This window comes from Labeo rohita, chromosome 23 (assembly GCF_022985175.1).
Source record: "Labeo rohita strain BAU-BD-2019 chromosome 23, IGBB_LRoh.1.0, whole genome shotgun sequence".
In the NCBI taxonomy this organism is placed as follows: Eukaryota; Metazoa; Chordata; class Actinopteri; order Cypriniformes; family Cyprinidae; genus Labeo; species Labeo rohita.
The window spans coordinates 1947718-1971363 of NC_066891.1; the positions used below are offsets into that span (position 1 = coordinate 1947718).

The 23646-nt window shown below is 38.2% G+C and overlaps 1 protein-coding gene and 1 pseudogene across 1 annotated transcript; both read left to right on the forward strand.

Annotated features, from left to right (window-relative positions):
- The first annotated feature begins 2542 nt into the window (after positions 1-2542).
- On the forward strand, positions 2543-9616 carry LOC127154552 (E3 ubiquitin-protein ligase TRIM39-like). The gene is made up of 7 exons (XM_051096151.1): positions 2543-2747; positions 3552-4162; positions 7114-7194; positions 7741-7974; positions 8106-8250; positions 8803-8829; positions 8924-9616. Exons 2-7 carry the CDS (start codon positions 3554-3556, stop codon positions 9469-9471), a joined length of 1644 nt encoding a protein of 547 aa, XP_050952108.1. The 5' UTR covers positions 2543-2747; positions 3552-3553; the 3' UTR covers positions 9472-9616.
- A 1673-nt stretch (positions 9617-11289) lies between these two features.
- LOC127154887 (E3 ubiquitin-protein ligase TRIM39-like) lies at positions 11290-22180 on the forward strand (annotated as a pseudogene).
- Positions 22181-23646: the final 1466 nt, after the last annotated feature.

Genomic DNA, 23646 nt, shown 5'->3' on the forward strand with positions numbered 1-23646 from the left:
TACTATTCAACCATTTATTAAACAATGTCTTTAAAAAAGACAACAGCATCAAACAAGTAATGAGGCTCTTAACTGAGTGGTTTTGGCAGATGTAGTAGTCCCAAAGTCCAGTAGTTGAGCCACGCCACAGCATCGACGGAGAGAGCAACAAGGCTTGCGAACGGTAGACCAGACAATGTGACAATGGCAGAGAGTCCTGTTTTATAGGGCGTGGCTCAACGAGCAACAGGTGATAAGGATTAGAATTCGGGTGATTGTGAACGCGTGGGTGGAGCTTCCGGGTGTGTGTCAGATGAGGGTGGCTGTGGTGAATGCCTGACAATTTGTTTGTTTTTTAATTATTATCTTTATTACTAGCATCACTAGCAATACATTAATAGAGCAGTACTCTGAAACAGACAACGTTATACCTTATTTACTCATAAACTTGTTCATGCATTTTATACCTTAAAAAAATAAAATAAAAGTGAAAGTGTTGTGACATGTGGCCACGTATGGTAACCCATACTTGGAATTAGTGCTCTGCATTTAACCCATCCAAATATACACACAGCAGTGAGTAGTGAACACACACACACACACACACACACACACTGGGGAGCAATTAGGGGTTCAGTGCCTTGCTCAAGGGCGTTGTGGGTATTTAAAGGAGAAGCTCACTTCCAGAACAAAAATTTACAGATAATTTATTCACCCCCTTGTCATCCAAGATGTTCATGTCTTTCTTTCTCAGTCAATAAGAAATTATGTTTCATGAAGAAACATTTCAGGAATGTTCTCTATATAGTGAACTTCAGTGGTGCCCCCAAGTTTAAATTTACAAAATGCAGCTTCAAATGGCTCTATATGATCCCAACCAAGGAAGGTGGTCTTATCTAGCGAAACGATCGATCATTTTTCGAAACAAATTGACAATTTATATACTTTTTATCCTCAAATGCTTGACTTGTTTTGTCTCTGTGATGTGCATAGTCTGTGTAATCCGGGTCAATACAGTTAGGGTATGTCGAAAAACTCCCGTCTTGTTTTCTTCTTCAACATCAAAATATTCCTATATCGCTGTTTCACTGTTTTTATATAAAGGGCATTTGATCTTCTTTGCATGTTCACTTTGTAAACACTGGGTTTTCTGCAGCGATGTAGGATGATTTCAAAGATGGGGAAGAAAATGAGATGGGAGTTTTTCGACATACCCTAACTGTATTGACCGTATTGAACCAAAAAAGACGGGTGTTTGAGGTTAAAAAGTATTTTTGCATTTAAACTGAAGATCAAACTTGGGGGGTATCATTGAAGTCCATTATATGGAGATATACCTGAATGGTTTTCCTCAAGAAACATAATTTCGTATCAGCTGAAGAAAGAAAGACACAAACATCATGAACGACAAGGAGGTGAGTACATTATCTGTAAATTTTTGTTCTGGAAGTGAACTTCTCCTTTAAGGTACAAGAGAGTGCTGTACATTCACTCCCAATTCCTGCCAGTACTCAATGCTCACATTATTATCAGTCAGGGACGTACAGTATACAAAGAAATGACTGGCCATTATAGGATTATTCTGAATGCAGTTTACTGCCTTGTGTGAATTTGATCATTTTATATCAATAAACATTAAATAAGCATCAAATTAAATTCACAAATTATGAAATTGAATAGTTTCACCATTCAGAACTGTTGTGACTTAATACAAATAATATTATGGCTGTAAGTACTAGAAACAGTCAACAATGAATTTCATTAATGATTAGTTGGGTCTGTTTGCTGAGCATGAAGAGCCGTTGTTGATCAATAATGAAAAACACATTGTTTTTTGTGACTTTAAAACAACTTCTATCAGTTACTGACATGGCAGACAAATGTCATGAACAGGTAAAAAAAAACACTAAGGGAAGAAAATTACCTGATGGAATAAAATCATTATCATCATCATGGCCCTGTTGTTCCTCAGCTGTGGTTTCTCTCTTCATCTTCATCTTCGTGCAGTCCAGCAGTTTGACTGAGCACATGTTCAGTGGCGTCTGCAGCATCTGCTGTTCTCCAGCGTCACAGTCTGAACCCAGAGACTCTGTGGGGGTTTGATCGCTGGATCCATGACTGTCACACACACTGTCCTGAGCGTCAGTGGAACAGAGTAAAGTGAGGCTGAGCTCTGAGTCCCGTGTGTCTCTGGATCTCTGTTCAGAGAGTTGATCTCTGACGCTCCAGACTGAATCCGTCCCATTAGTCACACACAACCAAACCGTTTCCAGCTCCTGAGAAACAGAATCACAGTGACTCAATTTATATAACAACTGTTCTTCTGAAGGAGGCTGTTGGTAGACTGTATGAAAATTAAGGAAGGATTTGTTTTAGATATGACAAAATAGCAATCTAAAAATACCAGTTTTGTTTATAAAACAAGTTTGGTTCTATGTTAGTCTACCACTGTATATATAATCAGATCCTGAAGCAAAACCAGATGAAAACCGAGGTCGAAATTCGAATTGTAAGAATAATGAATCGAACTGAATCTGTCATCAAAATGGCACATACGTTCTGTAAGTTTCTCACACTGTTTAGGTTTACACACTCCGCAGGAAAGTTAAATTAAAAACGGTTCCATATTCAAGATTATAGGTGGAGCTACAATATGACATCTTGGCAAGTGAAAGAAAGACTGCAGTGAAACTGAAATGAAACAGATTAACAGGAGGCTTTTCAAACAACACTTCTATTCAGAAACCAGACCTGATATTCACTCACAGGTAAGTGATGGGAATTAAAACACTAGTTCGGTAGCTTAATATAAAGAAGAGCAGTATCAAGAACATGAAGCAGTATCAAAAAGTATGTTAAAAATGTCAGTTATTTGGCTGTGAAGCAAAGTATGATGTTTGCTATGAAAGGCTGCAGAAACAGGAAACGTACTTGAACTGCAGACAGAATGAAAAAAGTCCAGTTAATTCATAACTTCACTCAACTAAAATAGGTATTTAGAGGGTTATTTGTTTGAAATGTTGCACTTATGTTTTCTGTTTTGTCTTTCATAAATAAAATAACACATTTTTATAATAGTACTAAAATATTGTTGTAAAAATTTTTAAAAAATATTTGAGAAAGATATTTAATTTTTTCTACCACCCAATAATATTCATTGTAGTGCCACCCTGAGACCAGCAGTCTCAGACTGGGGCGGAGCTTATAGCTGAGTGAGGTTTTAGTGGTGGGAGCAGGTTTCAACATTTATCAACTCTGCTCTAACGTCATGCCATAAGCTGCTGTCATACAGTAGTCAACATTTGAAGTGGATCAAAACATTTCATCAAAGTTGTCCTAAAACCAAAAACAATACCCATTCTTGTCTTAGGACAACTTTGATGAACTTTTTTGATCCACTTCAAATGTTGACTACTGTATATTGTTCTAAGGCTGTTTTGACTTAAACATTGGGTTATAATTTTAGTTAGTATAATTTTTACATACATCATCAAATTCTGCACACAAATGTAATTATGTGCACTACTCTATTCGGCAATGTAGATGATATATTGTCATTACTTATCTTTCAGTCATGGCATCCTCCAGTGGTCCACTAAATGAGGAGCTCCATTGCTCCATCTGTCTGGATGTGTTCACTGATCCAGTCATCACTCCATGTGGACACAACTTCTGCAGAACCTGCCTGGACAACTGCTGGACAAACACACAGACCTGCTGCTGTCCATCCTGTAATGAAAAATTTAGCAGAAGACCTGATCTCAAGATTAGTACAACCAGTGGCACCATAAAGGGTGAAAAGGTTAGGATGGTTCAAGTGGCCCTGCTTAGAGAGGGGAGCAACAGAACGCAACACTTAAAAGAGAAGCTCAATCTAGGAAGATCTGAGGTGTTCTGTGATATCTGTGATGAGAGAAAGCAGAAAGCTGTGAAGTCCTGCCTGACGTGTCAAAGCTCTTACTGTGAGACTCACCTGGAGCCTCATCACAGAGTCCCACGTCTAAAGAAACACAAACTGGTCAACGCTGTTGAAAATTTGGAGGATTATATATGCCAGAAACATGAGAGACCTCTGGAGGTGTTCTGCAGAGATGATCAGACGTGTGTGTGTCTGTTCTGCACTGAAGGAGACCACAGGAACCACAACACTGTTCCTATAGAGGAGGAGAGTCAACAGAAGAAGGCAAGAGATACAAACAAAACACTGTAAAATACATGAAATACAGTTTTCTTTTCTCTAGAAGATTGATATGTCAAGGCATGACCTTGTAACCAAATTAAGAGAACATAATCTGCAGTACTGTAAGAAAAATGGGAATAGACTGTATGTTTTTACATTTTGGATTTATTATTATTTGAGCTAGGTAGACAAATTGCATTCTATTACTGATTACAGATTACATTATGAAATCTGTAGTTAATAATGTAATCTAGGTTACTCATTTTAGGTAAATGTACTCTGATTACTTTTTAGGTTATATTTAGATTACTTTATATCTATCCTGTTTTAAACTTGACATTAAACATAATATATTCATATACACTTTATTTACAACTTTTCAATTATTTCCTTCATTTTTATTGAAAATAAACGCCTTTCTGATATGATATGAAATTTGAAAGGGAGAAAAAAAAGCTTGCCAGAAAGTGGATTCGAACTAGAGTCTATCACATCTAAAATAATAGAACACATGCTTTATCCTCTGTAGGGCTACACGATAATGGTTAAACTGATAATCACGATTATTTTGAAAAAATTATAATCATGATTATTAATAACGATTATTCTATCAGGGTAAATAACATTTCATGTGTCCTTTAACCAACCGCCACTGACCACATATACAATGACTTCATTTAACCAACCTGTGTCACATAACATGCGAGGAAGGCACGCAGCACAAAGATGAAGGTCCAAGATAAAGTCTTTAATATAATCCACACAGGTATATCCACAATAGGAAGGTTAACACTCAAGTATACATTGATGAGACCGGACAACAAACACTGAACTGAAACCAACTTATAAAGACACGTGATTACGATGAACTTAATTAAGACACAGGTTAACTCATGACGAGGGCAGGAACAGGAAAACCTTATAAGGGCACAAGAGGGAAAAACCAATACAAAGAGTTCAGGGGTGTGACAATTTGCCCCCCTCTTGGAAGGCACGAGCTCGCGCCATAGAGAATAAAGGGAGGGATGGAGGGGCCTTGGGAGTAGGACAAAGGAGTGGATGTGGGATGGTGACAGGGGACAGTGAAGGGTTGGCAGGAAGTCAGTGCCAGAGGAGGCTCTGGTGGAGGATGGACTCCTGGGAGGAGGATGATAAACAAGGTCCAAGGAGGAGGTGATGATGGAGGGAGGAGCCAAGGAGGAGACAGCAGGGTCCGGGGTGGATCAGACAAGACAGGAGGGACCCATGATGGTAGCCCACGATGGAGCCGACAGAGGGTGGAGCCATGGTGGAGGAAGGGCTGACGACTCCAGGGGGCCGAACCGACAGTGGTGGAGCCCAAGGCAGAGACGGAAAACCGACGAGCCAGGGCGAAGCCGAGGATCCGGAGGGCCAAGGCGGAGCAGATGGCTTCGGCGACCGAGGCGTAGTTGGAGATCCAGAAGGCCGTGGCGGAGCCGGAGCAACAGAGGACTGAGGTGGAGCTGAAGGGAAGGAGAAGCCCAACAGAGCCGGAAGGATGAAATCCTTGTCACTCTCTTCTGCAATGGCTCATGTGTCATGGCGGGCTTTGGCTCTCTGTCTGCGTTGGGCTCGGGCCTTGGCTCCATGCAGCGGGGTGATGATAGGCTGGGTGTCATCTTCCACGATGTCCACAGTCAGCACCCGCTTGATGAAGGCGGTGAGGTTCTCTCGAGGACCATCCCCAGACAACTGCGCTCGTGTGGTGGTGCTAAGTCCAGCAAAATAGAAAGAGCAGAGGCAGTTGTCCGGGTAGTGCATGTAGTTGGTCAGAAACACGAAGTCCTCGGTGGGCTCCTCAAGAGAGCGGTCCCCCTGCTCCAGCAGGATGATGAGGACAGCAGTATCATTCATAAAGGAAAAAATAAAAAATTAAACACTGATCAAAATGAAAAACAAAACGCGGGGTAAACACACCACTAACTTTTTTATTGGTCCAGTCTTCTGTCACATAACATGCAAGGAAGGCACGCAGCACGAAGAAGGTCAAAGATAAAGTCTTTAATATAATCCACACAGGTATATCCACAACAGGAAGGTTAACACTCACATATACATTGACGAGACCGGACAACAAACACTGAACTGAAACCAACTTATAAAGACAGGTGATTACAATAACCTTAATTAAGACATGGTTGATACAAGGTTAATTCATAATGACATAACGAAGGCAGGAACATGAAAACCATATATGGGCACAAAAGGGAAAAACCAATACAAAGAGTTCAGGGGTGTGACAGTATGACACTTTTGTGTAAGCAGAATATCGAGAGATTGCTAAACTCCGGCACATTTTCATATCATTAGCGCTTGTTCCGCCATCAGTCAGCATGCGCACAGGGTTGCCAGTTTGCACAGATTAAATAAAACACCATCCAGAAAGTGTATCCTTAAACGAGAAAAGCTCTGTTATAAGCACTTAATCTCTTCACATCTGCAACCACAAGCATGAACGCTAGCAAAGACTTATTAGCAATACAAGATAATGCAAATGAAAAAAACACATTTTCAGGATAAATAACAAGCCGGCCAATATCGTGACGATTGTTTTTAATGAATTGAGAGATGTAGATATCGTTATCGAGATTAACGATTAATTGTCCAGACCAAATTCTCTGCAACACTGGATCTGACGATGGAGCTGTCTTTTGAAGCGTTAATGTGTCAACCGCACATTGGTGGATGGAGTTATTGTACATAGCCTCTGCCAAAAAGGCAGGCTATTTTCACTTAGTGTAAATGGACACTCCGTTAAAAATTACATTAAATCAGGGCTTTTCAAACTGGCCTTAAAGGGATAGTTCACCCAAAAACGAAAATTCTGTCATTAATTACTCACCCTCATGTTGTTCCAAACCCATATGACTCTTTCATTAAATTCGAGAGCTTTCTGACCCTGTTTTCTCTTTATGTACAATTTGCTGGTTCAGACACAGACAGACGTGCAGCAGATGATCCAGAACAGAATGAAGAAGATTCAAGAGATCCAGCACTCAGTAGAGAAGAGAAAGGTGAGTGGTTAAATTATGAAAAAAAAAAATTAAGTTTCATAATATTTCAATACATAAATAAATTAAGGTGCTGAATTAAACTTTTTTTTTCCACGTAACATTAGACCAGTAGATGAGAAATTTAATTTTTAAGTAAAAGTTGGCATGAAATGGAAGCGGCAATTGTGATCTTCTTCTTCTTCTTCTTCTTCTCTATTATGACATATATCAGAGTGAAACAGTTTCTCGAACAAGGGAAAATGTAGGGCGGTATATAATTTGATTATTGGATTATTGTAGCTTGCTATTCCTGCAATCTTGTGTCATGTCAGGTTGTCCCACACTTTCACCAGAGACTTACATCATCAGGGAAGAGAAGAGATGCTTGTACAAGAGGGAGGGGATGCTATTTTGATTAAAGATTACACAGATTATACAGACAAATAATCTAATACATTTCAGCAATATTCCGTAAAAAAATAAGAACTGCCCATTTAAATTTCATGGTGACTATAAATACATCTAAATACATCATAAATTAATTTGCTAATTGTTCTCATTTATCAGAGAAACACAGAGAAAGAGAAATCAGCCAGTGTTGAGCTCTTCACTGATCTGATCTGCTCCATTGAGAGATGTCAGTCTGAGCTGCTGAAGATGATGGAGGAACAGCAGAAAGCAGCAGAGAAACAGGCTGAAGATCTCATTAAAGAGCTGCAGCAGGAAATCACTGATCTGAAGAGGAGAAACACTGAGCTGGAGCAGCTCTCACACACTGACGATCATCTGTACCTACTACAGGTCTGTCAACATCTGCCTCATTCCGGGGTTCAGGACCTACCTCATCAGTCATTAGAAATCATTCAAAACAGAATGAAACACTAATAAATTGATAAAAGGAAAATGAGCTAACTTTCTCTCTTTTCCTGTAGACTTTCTCTTCCCTATACAGCCGTCCACACAAGAACTGGACTGAGATCAGTATCGACTCTGATGTGAATGTGCTCCCTATGAACAGAGCTCTGACTCTAGTGAAGAAAACTCATGAGACACTAAGTAAAAAACTCAGTCAAACTGGTATGTGATTATCAAATTAAAGATTTTTTTGTCAGTAACTTTATTTTCAATAAATATTCCCAGTTAAATCCAGTCGAATCACTGTCATGATGGTGATTACAGTTATTTAGTCTCAGTTTTAAAGGCTTACACCATTTAAAAAATAACGATAAAACACTCCATATTAGCATTACATTAGCAACTGGTGTAATAAAATTATTTACTAACTCTGTTAAATCCTATCCAAACTTCACCTTATCATAACCAGTTAAAGAAGTATTTTAACCTACTTGACCTAACTATCCATGTGCAAACTTCACTCACAAGAATTACATTAATAACACGATCAGAAATCTGCCTGAAAACAACCTGCCTAAGAAGTTTTCCCTCCTCATAAGAACAGTTTACAAGTCAAATAACAAAAATTGTAGTTTTACTGATTTAATAATAATTGTAAATATTAAAGCTTTAATAAAAATACAAGCTTTTAAACCCTCATATGACTGTCTCATAGACTTTAATTATATTTACTTATACAAATTCATCATCTTATATTGTCATCTGTGTCCACAGCATTGAAGTTTGTGCAGAAGTTTGCAGGTACAGAGTGACTGACACCATTTTCTTTATAGTCTGTATTATATACATATGAACATTTGTGAGGTTGACTGATAATGTCTGATCTCTCATCTAGTGGATGTGACTCTGGATCCTGATACAGCGCATCCGTATCTCATCCTGTCTGATGATGGAAAACAAGTCCGTCATGGAGACATTGAGCCGGAAAAGAGATTTGATGTTGGTTTGTGTGTTCTGGCAAATGAGGGATTCAGTTCAGGGAGATTTTACTATGAGGTGCAGGTGAAGGGAAAGACTGAGTGGATTTTAGGAGTGGCCAAAGAATCCATTAACAGGAAGGGGGAGACCACACTGACTCCTGAAGATGGATACTGGACTGTGATTGTGAAGAATGAGAATCACTATATAGTTTTTGATAATCCAATTGTCCTGTTCCCTCAAAGAGGGAAACCTAAGATTGTGGGAGTGTTTGTGGATTATGAGGAGGGTCTGGTCTCTTTTTATGATGTGGGCCACAGATCTCATATCTACTCTTTCACTGGTCAGACTTTTACTGACAAACTCTACCCATACTTTAGTCCAGGTCTTAATGAAGAAGGTAAAAACTCAAACCCACTGATCATCACACCTGTCCAAAAAACAATCAATTCCTCTAGAATATAAAAAATTTAATTCTAAAAGATTATCTATATTATGAAATTATTTTCATCATGCCTATGTAGCGTATCAGAGAGAATCAGACAACTGCAGATTCAATTTCGAATCCAAAACAACCCAAAGAGCCAAATTCCACTAAGAGGTCCAGGATAAACAGACCACGTCATAAATCTGTCCATAATACCCTGGCACCAGCCAGCCTGAAGTAAGCCTAACCAACCAACTCCTTCACAGCGTTGAACAACTTGCAACATTAACACAAAGAACACAATTATTGATAATCCCAACTCACAACCCAATAAAATAGAAACTTAAAACTCAGGAAGGAGATTGTCAATTTTGGGGCAAGAAACCCAAGATTAATGGTCAAAGATGCAGCACATCATGACCATCACATGAGGAAAATCATTAGTAGAGACTTTAGTAGAGACAGCCAGGACAAGGACCAGACTGAGATTCCTTCTAAACCCCTTTGTTCCTCAGAACATACCCTTAGTTCACAGAATGACACAGAGACTGTCTTTTTACATATATATGCACCACAATGATGCTTAAAGGACTCATAAATGAATATCAGTTTATTGCATAACTCCCTATCATATATGTGTGACTAGAAAACCATTAACACTTAATATGGCTTAATGTATTAAGATGCAATTAAAAGACCAAATTCGATATACAGTTTATTAATATAATGTACATGTAGGCTATATAGTGTTTTCCTTCGCATAATGTGGCATAACGGATTAAGATGATAAAGACTAAACTCAATATGCTCCTATTCATTATTAAAACAACTACACACAAGCAGGTGAGCCAAGAATAAACTCAGTGCCGCGTACATTTGCATTTTCCCATAAAGAATAATCTCTACAGCTGTTTTATATCATTGTCTTTTGTTTATATTGATTTTCTATGGGAGGAAAACGTCTATTTAACGCACTGCACTCTGGGCTCGTCTGCTTGCCTATACAGAGTTGGTCCTTTTAATATCACATAATGCCTTTCTTATGGCGCGTTCATATCTGCTGGTATATCGTTTGACAACAGTAAGGTTTATATTGAATTTGGTCTTTATCATCTTAGTCCGTTAAGCGTTTGCTGGGCAAGTATAAAAGTGAAAGATTGTGTATTCATGGCCATATGCTCGCCTTGAAGTACATTAAGTTGATAAACTATATCACAAATTTGATTGTTTAATGGCACTTAATGTATCTAATACATTAAGCCATATCGAGCGTTAATGGTTTTCTACGGGAGGAAAAAGCTTAACGAAAGACTTTGCGCATTGCGTTCATATTCTGCTGTTCTGTGGCCATGGATTTGCGGGTCTTGTTTTTGTCTCCTACAGATGACTTGCAGGACCCTGTACGTTATGCTATTAAATTAGTTTTAATCGTTTAACGACCACAGCGTCTTGTCTCCATTGGCATCACGCACCATTTGTGTGGATTGCAAGTGACGTCGCAGGTAGCAGAGAGCGCAGGTGGCAACTGCGAGTGACATTGTAATTTAGTTTATTTTTTCTTGTCTTCACCACCTGGCTACTTTTGTAAAATGTTGAGAGATTTATTTAAAAAAATAAATAAATAAAATAGACTGCAAGTGATGTCACTTCCGGAAGTGCAGTTGTCTGAGAGTGCAGGCGTCTGGGAGTGCAGGTGCATGTCTGCAGCCAGACCCTTCTCATTGATTCCGATGTGAGTGTGTACTCTCTGAAGGGTGATCACACTGATTTCTGAAGATGGATTCTGGATTGTGATTCTGAGGAATGAGAATCAATATAAAGCTTGTCATAATTCATCCGTCTCTTTCTCTTTGAAAATGAAACCTGAGAAGGTGGGAGTGTTTGTGGATTATGAGGAGGGTCTGGTCTCATATCTACACTTTCACTGAGAAACTCTATCAAAGAACTCTTATATTGACAAGAAGTGAAAGCCAATAGAATGTACCATTGCAACAGCGGTGCCCAGCAGCAGCCCTGTGCTTCCGCCATTTTGGAGTGAAAGCAACTTGGCACTCCACTAGCTTCTTGCTGTCGCTATGGCAAATAGCAGCTTCTTTGTTTAAAAAAAAAAACGTACATTAAAGCTAAAATACACAACCACAATACACAACCAAATTTTTTTTTTTTTTTACTCCTTTGCGTTTATTTCTTAAGATTTTTTTTTTTACTTCCGTTAACTAGTAAACCATAAGTCGTTTATTATTGAAAGGATTTCTGTATGTTTTGCAGGTACTGTAATCTTTGTTTGTTATTATTGCAATAGAAAAAAAGATGACGACACAGAATAACGTACAATTGTAACACTTCCCAGTGTGCAATAATGAATTCACAGAAGGTGGTTGCACATTTAAGGTGGACTTTTATTCTGAAAAACATGAATTAATTATCTTAGTAGCGGCACTCGTGGTTAGTACGCATTTCTAGCTCTCGAACTCTCTCGAGATTCAGCGAGAGCGCAGTTCCGCTACTCCACCGCCACCTGCTGGCGTAATCTGAGACTGCGATTTTTCTAAGCCCACAATGTCTATTTAACATTAGAAAGAGTATATTGCTTAATCCTTTTTCTGATTTACATTTTTGGAATGCAGTACTTTTACCCATTGCGTTACACAATCACTAAACTAGTGATTATCAAAAACAGACTTTGTCTTTCATTTATTTTTAATTTTTTTACAAAATCTTTGCTCTCTATTTTACTTCCCTATTTTAAGTGCAAGTATTAGCATTATAAACGCAGAATTAATACCAACATATGAAATTAAATTAAGGACATTCATCAGAAAATTGGAAATGTTAGACAATAAATATATATATATAACAGCTTCACAGTAAACTGTTTTTGCAGTATTGTCTCATATTAATGTTTATTAAAGCATGACTGTAAACAAAAAAGAAAATGTTTATGTAAAAAAATAAAAAAAAATCTCCAAAATTATTTAATTATTCAGTTATGACAGACACAGCAATGCATCATGTTCTGTAAGATCATCAGGTTTGTAGTGTGGTCCAGGGAATTAAAACTTACAATAATGTATTAATACAATACACATTTCAGAGCTATGTACACTCCGTATACTGCCAAATCCAAGGCATAGTCTTGGCTGAAGTGAGATGAGATCATGTCGTTAATGACTATGAAAAACTATTTTTAGAATGATTTGTCATTTTGCAGAGAACTCCACTACAGTTTTAAATTAAATATTATTTCCAAGCATTTATACCATAAATAAAACAACTTATGAATAATCACATGACGTTATTTAGTTCAGAAAAATAAGCCATAAGTGAAGTTAATGGAGTTGCTGTGCATGCAAACACAATCTTGGCACAGCAGCCCAAAAAAAAGGAAAAAATTCATCAATTATGGTGATGAAAAATATTTGCTGTGCTGGTAAAAAATAGACCGTGCTATGGCGACTGTCTTAGTGTTTCGCATTCAGATGCACACAATAGGCCAAAGCTTGCTGCAAAGCCCCAGCAAAAGTAATCACCATGTGCTGGGGCCGGGGGAAATAGTACGGAGATATTTATTAATAAATTAGTGATTTCTGAGTCAGTTTCGCAAAGATGAAGTTGACAATCCTAAAAAAAAACAAAAAAAAAAAAAAAAAAAAACCCTAACTAAAATAAGATAAAAATGACACAGATAGTCCAAAAGTTTCTTATACCTTTTACGCATCAGCAGGGATGGATTAGGAGAGGGTCATATTCTTGAATGTGGGTGGAGCTACTGTATGACATCACTACAAGCAAGTGAAAGACTACAGCAAAGGTGAAAGTAAACTGACGAACAACTGAAAGACTCTTCAAAAATATATGAGACACTCTAAATCTGGTGATCACAACTGATATTCACTTACAGGTAAGTGATTGAAATGCAAGAGCTTGTTCACTAGTGTAAAAAAAGTATCAGAAAGGTATTAATCAGCCCGTCATTTATTTGGCTGTAAAGCAAATTATGCCTGGTGTTTTGAGAAGTATTTTGCTGCCTAATTGTTTGATAAATAATGATGTAAATAATTTATACTCTAAAGTTCCTTTTTTACATACTCCTAGACAAGTTTCTTTTTTTCTTTTCTTTTTCTGGCCTTTTCTTCTACAGGACAGAGATGACAATCAAGTTTTTGGATTTAAATGAACAAGTTATTCCACGAGTTAGACCGGTTTACAAGATTGAATGATAAGAGCTGAACTTCTCAAGTACTGCAATACGGTGTACAATATATAATAACAACAATAACCTGCTGGTTAATAATCCAGGTAACTAATATAAAACATTACTTTGAATAATTTGTACCTACTATTGTAGGCTAATATAATTATATTTCCAAAGAAGGTGCATACTATGCATTCCAAAGCTTAGACTTTTGATTAAAATATAAGGAAGTCCACAATACGCTAAGAAAGCTGTTGCATTGCCATTCATCTCAATGGCAGCTGCTTAGCTTGTGCATGACACCCCCATACAAAGCATGTTGTCAACTTTGTTCTTGAGCACTCAGCTCTGAGAACACTAATATCATGTTCACCACCCATTAGTGGTAAAACAACCATAAAATGATGAAAATTAGTAATTTACATATTACTTGGAAAAAGTATTTTATTTGAATAAATGGCTACTTTTGAACGGCCGTCACCGGGAAGGTTAATTTTCATACTTATGGCACCTACCAGATGGGGTTCAGTGAACAGTGCTAACTTAACATTTACTCTGTACATGTAAAATAGTTATTACATCTTATTTGTATTATCAAAATTGTAAAGTCCAGACATGTAAATTACATATTTTCTTTACTTATCTTTTCAGTCTTGGCATCCTCCAGTGGTCCACTAAATGAGGAGCTCCAGTGCTCCATCTGTCTGGATGTGTTCACTGACCCAGTCACCACTCCATGTGGACACAACTTCTGCAGAACCTGCCTGAACAAGTGCTGGACAAACACACAGACCTGCTTCTGCCCTTCCTGTAAAGAAACATTCAGCAAAAGACCTGATTTCAAGATCAATACAACACTCACTATGGTTGTACAACACTTTAAGAAGGTCAGTCAAGAAAAATGTGAGGTGTTCTGTGACATCTGTGATGGAAGAAAGCAGAAAGCTGTGAGGTCCTGCCTGACGTGTCAAAGCTCTTACTGTGAGACTCACCTGGAGCCTCATCACAGAGTCCCACGTCTGAAGAAACACAAACTGATCAACGCTGTAGAAAATCTGGAGGATTACATATGCCAGAAACATGAGAGACCTCTGGAGCTGTTCTGCAGGGATGATCAGACGTGTGTGTGTCTGTCCTGCACTGAAGGAGACCACAGGAACCACAACACTGTTCCTATAGAGGAGGAGAATCAACAGAAGAAGGCAAGAGATACAAAACACTTTACATAAGATTACATAAAATAACATGAGCTTACATGAGCATTCTTTAAGGTAAGAAAAAAATAACACATGTAATTAAAATGAGGTGTTGTAATAATGATTACACCCTACAATAGATTCAACTAAATTTAACACTTTAGATTTTTTAAGAACAGCACCAATTCTTTTAAACATTAACTGAACAAAGCTGACGACATACAGCTACATCTATTTTTCTCCATTATTGAAGAATGAAGTCTTTCATATCCTGTATGGAGAATAATGTTCAACTTGTCCTTTTAAACCTCCCCACAAGTGTTCTATTGTGTTAATATCTGGTGACATGATTGGCCACTGAATCACTTTTACCCTGTTCTTCCTTAGAAACGAACCAGTGACCTTAGAATTATGTTTTGGGTTATTAGTCAGGTCAAGTCACCTTTATTTATATAGTGCTGTTAACAATACAAATTGTGTCAAAGCAGCTTTACAGCATTAAATAGGAAAATAATGTTCCAATAATGCAAAAGGACAACAGTAAACAGTTGAACAGTTTTCAATTAAAGGCAGTTCATTATTGAATTCAGTGATGTCTTCATCCATCATTCAAATAGTAAACAATATCGCTGGAAATTAACTGTCTCCAACTAAGCAAGCCAGAGGGGAAGGCGGCAAGGAACCAAAACTCCACCAGTGACAGAAATGGAGGCAGTTCTCCTCTGGCCAGACGAACCAGCACCCTGCAGCATGTTGCAGCAAAGTCAGATCAGGTGACCGTGGTCCTGTGCCAATAGCCGTCTAGGTAACGAGGTCTTCACTGGGCATCCGTCTCTGGGGCTCATCTAGTTGACGTGGTCTCCGCTGAGATTCAGGGCTGTAGAGGTCATCTCTAGGTGCTGATGCACCATCTGGGCTGGGTACGGACTGGATCTGGGTGGCAACGGTGACCTCGGAATAAGAATGAAACAGACTAATATTGGCATAGATGCCATTCTTATTACAATGCAACAAGTACATTGGGTGTTATGGGAAGTGTTCCCGGTTCTGGTTGACCTAATTAATGCAGCCTAATTAATGGGAAGCCAGTGCAGGGTTGACAGAACCAGGCTCATATGGTCATACTTCCTGGTTCTAGTAAGAACTCTAGCTGCTGTATTTTGGACCAGCTGGAGTTTGTTTATTAAGTGTGCTGAACAACCACCCAATAAAGCATTACAATAATCTAACCTTGAGGTCATGAACGCATGAATTCATGTCTCTGCATTTGACACTGAGCACAGGTTGTAATTTCTATATATGTTTCCGATGGAAAAATGTTATTTTACAAAGAAATGTGTCATCCAATTTTTTATACCAACTATGCATTCCGTTTTCAAATTGGTGTGTTTCGCCGGGCTGTGAAGAAATATAGAGCTGAGTATCATCAGCATAACAGTGAAATCTAACAACATGTTTCCTGATGATATCTCACAAGGGTAACATGTAAAGTGTAAAAAGTAATGTCCCTAGAATTGAGCCTTGATGTACTCCGTATGGGACTTATGAACGATAGGATACATCATTTACTGCTACGTATTGATGGTGGTCAGATAAGTACGATTTGAACAATGTCAATGCACTTCCACTAGTGCCATCATAATTTTCTAGTCTATCCAAAAGAATGTTGTGGTCAACAGTGTCAAACACAGTGCTAAGATCCATTAGCACTAATAGAATGATACATCCACAATCAGATGATAAGAGCAGGTCATTTGTAACTCTAAGAGCAGTCTCAGTACTATGATACGGTCTAAATTCTGACTGGAAATCCTTACAGATACCATTTTTCTCTAGGAAGGAACATAGTGAGGATACTACCTTTTCTAGTATCTTCGACAGAAAAGGGAGATTCGAGATCAGACTGTAATTAATTAATTCATTGGGGGCATGAAGTGATGGTAGCATCTAATCGTTTAGTATTTCACAGTACATCTGTAAATTCATGGTACCATCTATGAAATGCAACCCTTAAAAGTTGGGGAGTCGATTTTCTCTCTTAAATCTGACTTTTAATAGTTTAATTTTCTTGTGGCCATGTGTGTGATAATTGATTAGACTCCAGACTGCTGGTGATTAACTGCTAATTACAATTTTATTTTGTGTTTTTTACTGACACATTCATTGGGCTGTACTCATTTTTTAATAAGAAATCTACCAGGGTGTACTCATTTATGCTGGGCACTATAACTGTATGACTGGACAAACACTTATGTAGTGGAAGAGGAGTTTTTTTTTCTCTCCATAAGATTGTACATTTTAAATCAGTATATAATGTCTAAGGTAAAACTTGTCAACTTTGAAGAGCACATCAAAATCCTTATTTAAAACACAGAAAGATGGAAGCTACGTATCTATTTTTGTCTGTCTGTAGAATCATCTGGTTCAGACACAGACAGAGGTGCAGCAGATAATCCAGAACAGAACGAAGAAGATTCAGGAGATCCAGCACTCAGTAGAGATGAGAAAGGTGAGTGGAAAAAATTATTCCAATTAATAACAGCATGCATCATAATATTATATATTACATATATCATATAATATCTGCTTAATAAATGTGATGAAATAAATGGGTTGAAAAAAAAAAGTCTTGGGTTAAGCTTGTAACCATGGTTCCCAGAGAGGGAACAAAATCCTGCGTACCCTAGAGGACACATTGGGAAATGCTGCCAGCATGACTGGTGTCTGAAGCACACATGTGAAAAAACGCCAATCCTATTGAGCTGCACTATGTGAGCAATACTAGCCTGGATACATAAGACCACTGGAGAGGTTAAACTACTGTAGATGATCCTAGAGGAGCTCAAGGAGATCAACTACTAACAATCCAGGTAGGGAAAGGTAGCCGCTGAACTAGAACACAGCTATTCTCAGATAGCCATTTCTGCAGGGTCTTATGAAGGCTCGTAGACCCAGAAACAATACACAGCTAGCCTAGATAGTTCCTGCAAAGCTGCCGAGACCACAGATAGTGGGCTATCTGCTTACAACCCTAGTAGAGGTATTTAGATATCTCCAAGCAGAGATCCGGGAGACATGGAAGACTCCTAGGGGCAGGACAATCAAGACCGGCCAATAAACATTCATCTAGTCGTCAGCAGGAAGGTTTAGGTTTTTTATGCGACTAAGTAAGATCGGGCCGCTTAGCAAGGCGATCCATCACATCCAGCATATCCCTGTATACATGGCTGGGGGTGGTCGATGATGACTTGGTGCTCACACTTTCATTATCTTCACCAACTACATCAATCCCATCATCCTCACCATTATGATTAGAAAGCCCAGCAGTGTGCTATCGGGATCAGATGACTCTAGTGCAGGGGTAGGCAATGTCAGCCCTGGAGTTCCGATGTCCTGCAGAGTTTAGCTCCAACTCAGGAAAAAAAAAAAAAAAAACAACCTCTAATCCAAAAGACCTTGAGATTAGCTTGTTCAGGTGTGTTTGATTAGGGTTAGAGCTAAACTCTGCAGGACAGCGGCACTCCAGGACCGGCACTGTCTATCCCTGCTCTAGTGAAGGAGTGTCTGGATCCTGTGCCGTGCTCAAGCTAGTGGACAGAGTTTCTGAAAAAAAAACTTTTTTTTTTTAACTTCTCTGCGATCTGCAATTCCCACAAGATGATCTTCCGCCGTGCCTCAGCAGTGGGACCTGACCTTTAAGGCGCAGATGCTTGCCTCTCTTCCCCCAAGAAGAGAGACAAATGTGATTGGAACTTCTGCATTATGAATCTTTCACAATGCACACATTCGAGCCCTCAAGCACCGGACGCACATGCTCCTCGCCTAGGCACATAATGCACAAGGCACACATTTCTTAAAATGCTCACCCAGCTTGAGAGACATAGTACACACTGAAAACAGCAAAAGTTGGTGACGTATTTAGCAGGTGCCCTTTTATACTTCTGGGTACCCGTCTATGACGTCACGGGGCATGTGGACCAATAGGATTGGCATTTTTTCACACATGTGCCTCACACACAAATCATGCTGGCAGTATTACCCAAATGGGTCCCCTAGGGGACGCAGCATGAAATTCCCTAGAAGGGGAATCATATTTCAAGTAACAATGACGTATGAGAGAAGTTTTCTTTTTTAATTTCTTTAAATATATATTTAATAACATAATAGATTGATTATCATATAAAATATTTTATAATTGAATCTCATTCATCAGAGAAACACAGAGAAAGAGAAATCAGCCAGTGTTGAGCTCTTCACTGATCTGATTCGCTCCATTGAGAGATGTCAGTCTGAGCTGCTGAAGATGATGGAGGAACAGCAGAAAGCAGCAGAGAAACAGGCTGAAGATCTCATTAAAGAGCTGTAGCAGGAAATCACTGACCTGAAGAGGAGAAACACTGAGCTGGAGCAGCTCTCACACACTGACGATCATCTGCAGCTCATACAGGTCTGTCAACATCTGCCTCATCACTGAGAATAGAGAATATTACAGGACAAACACTGTTTTCAATCCAAGTGAGCTACTTGTCCATTTTTTCTTACTAGTCTTACAGAACTAATCATACAGTCTTACTAATCATACAGAACAGAATGAGACTAATAAACTCGTACTAAGAAAATGTTCACTGTTTTAGATAGGTTCTGTGTACAATATATTTAACTAAATTAACTAGTCTTCTCTTTCCTGTTGTAGATGTTCTCATCCCTGTGCAGTCTTCCACACACCAAGAACTGGACTGAGATCAGTATTGACTCTGATGTGAATGTGTACACAATGCACAGAGCTCTGACTCAACTGAAGAAAGCTCATGAGACAATAAATAAAAAATTCAGTCAAACTGGTATGTGAACATCAATTATAGTGATAAATATATATAGAGAGAGAGAGAGAGAGAGAGAGAGATAGAGAGGGAGAGAGAGAGATTATTTTGCTCGCATTCATTTACATGGAGAGGGGGAAGTTTATTATCTACATACTGCAGCCAGACACAAGATGGCAATCACAATGTTTTGGTTTCAATTTTCAGATTGTGAGATACATTTAGGCAACAGACTATATTCATTACTGTGTCAGATGGGACGCGACACCGGTATGCTTTTCATGTTAAGTTTTTGGTCAACCAGTCATGATGGTCACAGCCTGCAAAATTGCATTTATTTATTTACAACTTTTGAAAACGCTTCAGACGCCGTTTCAGTTTGAAAACTTTGGGGTTGCATTTCAGTGTAAACGGCCCAAAATGGAGACTTCTGAAAACAATTCTGTGGCTGCCCACATTTGCTCTGCATATCCCTGACAACCATGTAAACAATAACTTCATGCTCAATGTTGTACCTGCATGAGTCATGTGACGCGCTTTCGTTTGTGTAGTGTGGATGAATATCGTTTCTGAAATGCAGTAACAACAACAACAACTAAAGTTTATTAGCTTTATTAGTGTTTATTAGTGTTATAAAATCACCTAGAAACTTTGTCTATAAAGTTATAGACAAACTTTAACTCATCTCATAGTACTGCCTTTAATTACTTTAGCAACATGTAAGGGACAGGATGTAACTATCCATGTATAAACTATAAAAATGTGTCCACAGGGTTGAAATGGGCACAGAAGTTTACAGGTGCTGTGGGCTTGACACCACGTTCTTCAATAAACTTACAATACATTGTAATATTTTTATAATCTGCATTACATGAAAATGTTTCTTATGAAGTTGATTGATAACATCTAATTTCTCATCTAGTGGATGTGACTCTGGATCCTGATACAGCAAATCCATATCTCATCCTGTCTGATGATGGAAAACAAGTCAGTGATGGAGACACTGAGCAGGACGTCCCAGAAAACCCAAAGAAATTTAATGACATTTGTGTTCTGGCAAAGGAGGGATTCAGTTCAGGGAGATTTTACTATGAGGTGCAGGTAAAGGGAAAGACTGAGTGGGCTGTAGGAGTGGTCAGAGAATCCATTAACAAGATAGGAGAGATCAGCCCCAGTCCTGAGGATGGATTTTGGCTTCTGGGTCTGATTACTGAGAATCTATATTTTCTTTTTGATAATCCATTTGTCACTGTCCGTCTAGAGAGACTCAAGACTGTGGGAGTGTTTGTGGATTATGAGGAGGGTCTGGTCTCTTTTTATGATGTGGGCTCCAGATCTCATATCTACTCTTTCACTGGTCAGACTTTCACTAACAAACTCTATCCATATTTTTTCCCAGGTAATAATGATGAAGGTAAAAACTCAAACCCACTGATCATCACACCTGTCAGTTGAAATTAACAAATACATTCCCTCAAAATATAAAACATGACATCTAAAAGATTAATGATATGAAAAGATATGACAATATATTTTCCTTGAAAAAAACTGATTTTGTCACAGGTATATGTCAGTATGGAATAAACACAACTAAATAGGATTTTCATTTTCAAAAATGAAAGCTAATTTCTATTAGATACTGACTTTTAAATACTTAAATGCAGACTTCAATTTGTTAGAGTCTTTTTTCTCCCATTGTGCATTTTATCCTCAGAATTTTATTTGTAGCTCTTCAAATCTGCTATGATAAACTTTTACATACTATCATTGTTCAGAGTTGTTCAGTGCACATGCTGATTGACTGAACTCTGAATCTCCATCCGAATTCTTGTATCATCATAAACTACAAAGTGCAGAAAAGGTGTAAGAAATTCAGTTTGCAGTGTAGACAGCTTCAGTGATCATAATGGGTGTTTTTGCAAAAGAGCATAACTAACATTAAACTAAAGTCATGGGCCACCTTATTTTTCTTTGTTCACTTCATATAATTTATTCACAGTCTGAATAACCGTTTTGTTTTTCATGCTACAGAAACACCCACTATGAAGTCTGGATTATCTAATGGTTCTTAGGTTGTTTTATCTGTAGCCTGAATATGACATGCTTTTCCTCACACAAAAAAAAGATTTCTATTAATCAACATTAATAATCATTATTACAATATTAAGAGCAATAATCAACAATAATGATTTTGTCATGATACTGCAGCTCCACCCTTCAATGAGTTTCTGTTTTTTTCATTTATAGGCATTTTTATGACAACTTTTTTTAAATGTATACATTTTTGGTGTTTCTGGCTTAAATTTAGATAGGACAGTGTAGAGCTGACAGGAAGAGAAACGGGAGACAGAGAAAGGGGTGGGATCAGGAAAGGTCCTCAAGCTAGGATTTGAACTCAGGACACCCATAGCGCAACAGTGCTATATGTCAGCACGCTACCCATAGGGCTATAGGCACCGACTTACATGACAACTGTTGTTCAAATATGTGCACTTCAGCAGCATTAAACAGTCTGTGTAAATAAATGTCATGTCAGATTCTGTTCCACCTTTGCAGTGTAAAAATGGCTTTTGTTGATGTTGAATACAATTTGATTGGCAGCAGTCTATAGTACTGCGATTTATAAGGTAATTATTACAAAGGTAAAAAAACAAATGCCTGTGTAGATCAATTCCAGGGGCCAAATATTGCACCTATTAGATATAATATTATTGTTAACTTGTATTAGCTTTATATGAAAGTGCTGAAAGTGTTCATGAGCCTTCAGTGTAGTTCAAATTCTTATAAGTGAACCAAAAGAATTAGAAAGGTTTCACAAGGAAAGTCTTTTTGTACTTTGGTTTAACCACACTATCAGTGAATTGGTGCACCTGAGTGAGCTGCCGGCAGTCCATCGATGTCAGGAGCTTCTGAGAGACAGAGACAGTAAGAAGAAACTTCTCCATCAGTGTAACTGTCACAAGCTTCTCCACATCACTGACAGACAGAACCAGAATATAAACTTACTGAAAGATTTTCACTCTTTAAATACAGTTTATCATATTTAATGTAGTACAGTTCACAATCTGAAGTGCATAAATATGTCACACCTGAAATTAAAATGCTGTTAAATACTGAAAGTCTTACCAGTTCACAATCTTTCTGATGCTCTACATTCCCAATCCCTCTATATGGAACAAAACGTTCTTTCACATTTGAGACAGCGGCTTCTGGAACAAGTTTTAACTGTTAATTCATCATCAAGTCATGTTTAACAAATGCAGCTACTAATTCACACATTTTGAGCCACAATAACCAGAGAAAAGTCTGTAATAGGACTGTTTGATAGTCAAACTCCACTCACTCTCTTGAGGTGGACAGGAATCCGCTCCTTCTTCACAGTGTCTTTCAGCACTCCAGTGTAGTACATGACCATACAGCAGACCATACTCATACAGCAGACTTTTGTTCTTCAGGATGATGGAGAGTTTGACATCTTCAACAATACGAGGTCCTGCCCCGTCCATGATGATCTCAAAGCTCGCATTGTTATTGGTGGGGGACGGATAAAAATTTGGTTTGGAGCCGAAGAGACTGGCCATTTTAGGACAGTTGAGAATGCAGTTTATAACCATGACTCATATGCAGTGTTGGGGGTAATCCATTACAAGTAACGAAAGTTACGTAATATTATTACTTTTTCCAAGTAACTAGTAAAGTAACACATTACTTTTTAATTGACAAGAAAATATCTGAGTTACTTTTTTCAAATAAGTAACGCCAGTTACTTTTCCCCCCGATATTGATTAAAAGCTCTCATTTCAACATGTTGAGAGTAAGATTAGTTCTAGAATAAATGTGAATGTGTGTTAATTCATCTCACTCACAAAAAAAAGATTCAGTACTCCTCAAAATGAATAAAAACGGTGAAACTCAGAATTTACGTTAAATAATACAAATATCGGTAACACTTTACAATAAGGTGTCATTTGTTAACATTAGTTAATCCTTTATGCATTTAAT

What these genes read in the sequence shown, in the direction of transcription:
- LOC127154552 (XM_051096151.1), top strand. Translation starts at nt 3,554, where the DNA reads ATGGCATCCTCCAGTGGTCCACTAAATGAGGAGCTCCATTGCTCCATC. An exon ending in ATCATCTGTACCTACTACAG is followed by an intron (nt 7,975 to 8,105) that starts GTCTGTCAACAT and finishes CTTTTCCTGTAG; the next exon opens with ACTTTCTCTTCCCTATACAG. An exon ending in TAAAAAACTCAGTCAAACTG is followed by an intron (nt 8,251 to 8,802) that starts GTATGTGATTAT and finishes CTGTGTCCACAG; the next exon opens with CATTGAAGTTTGTGCAGAAG.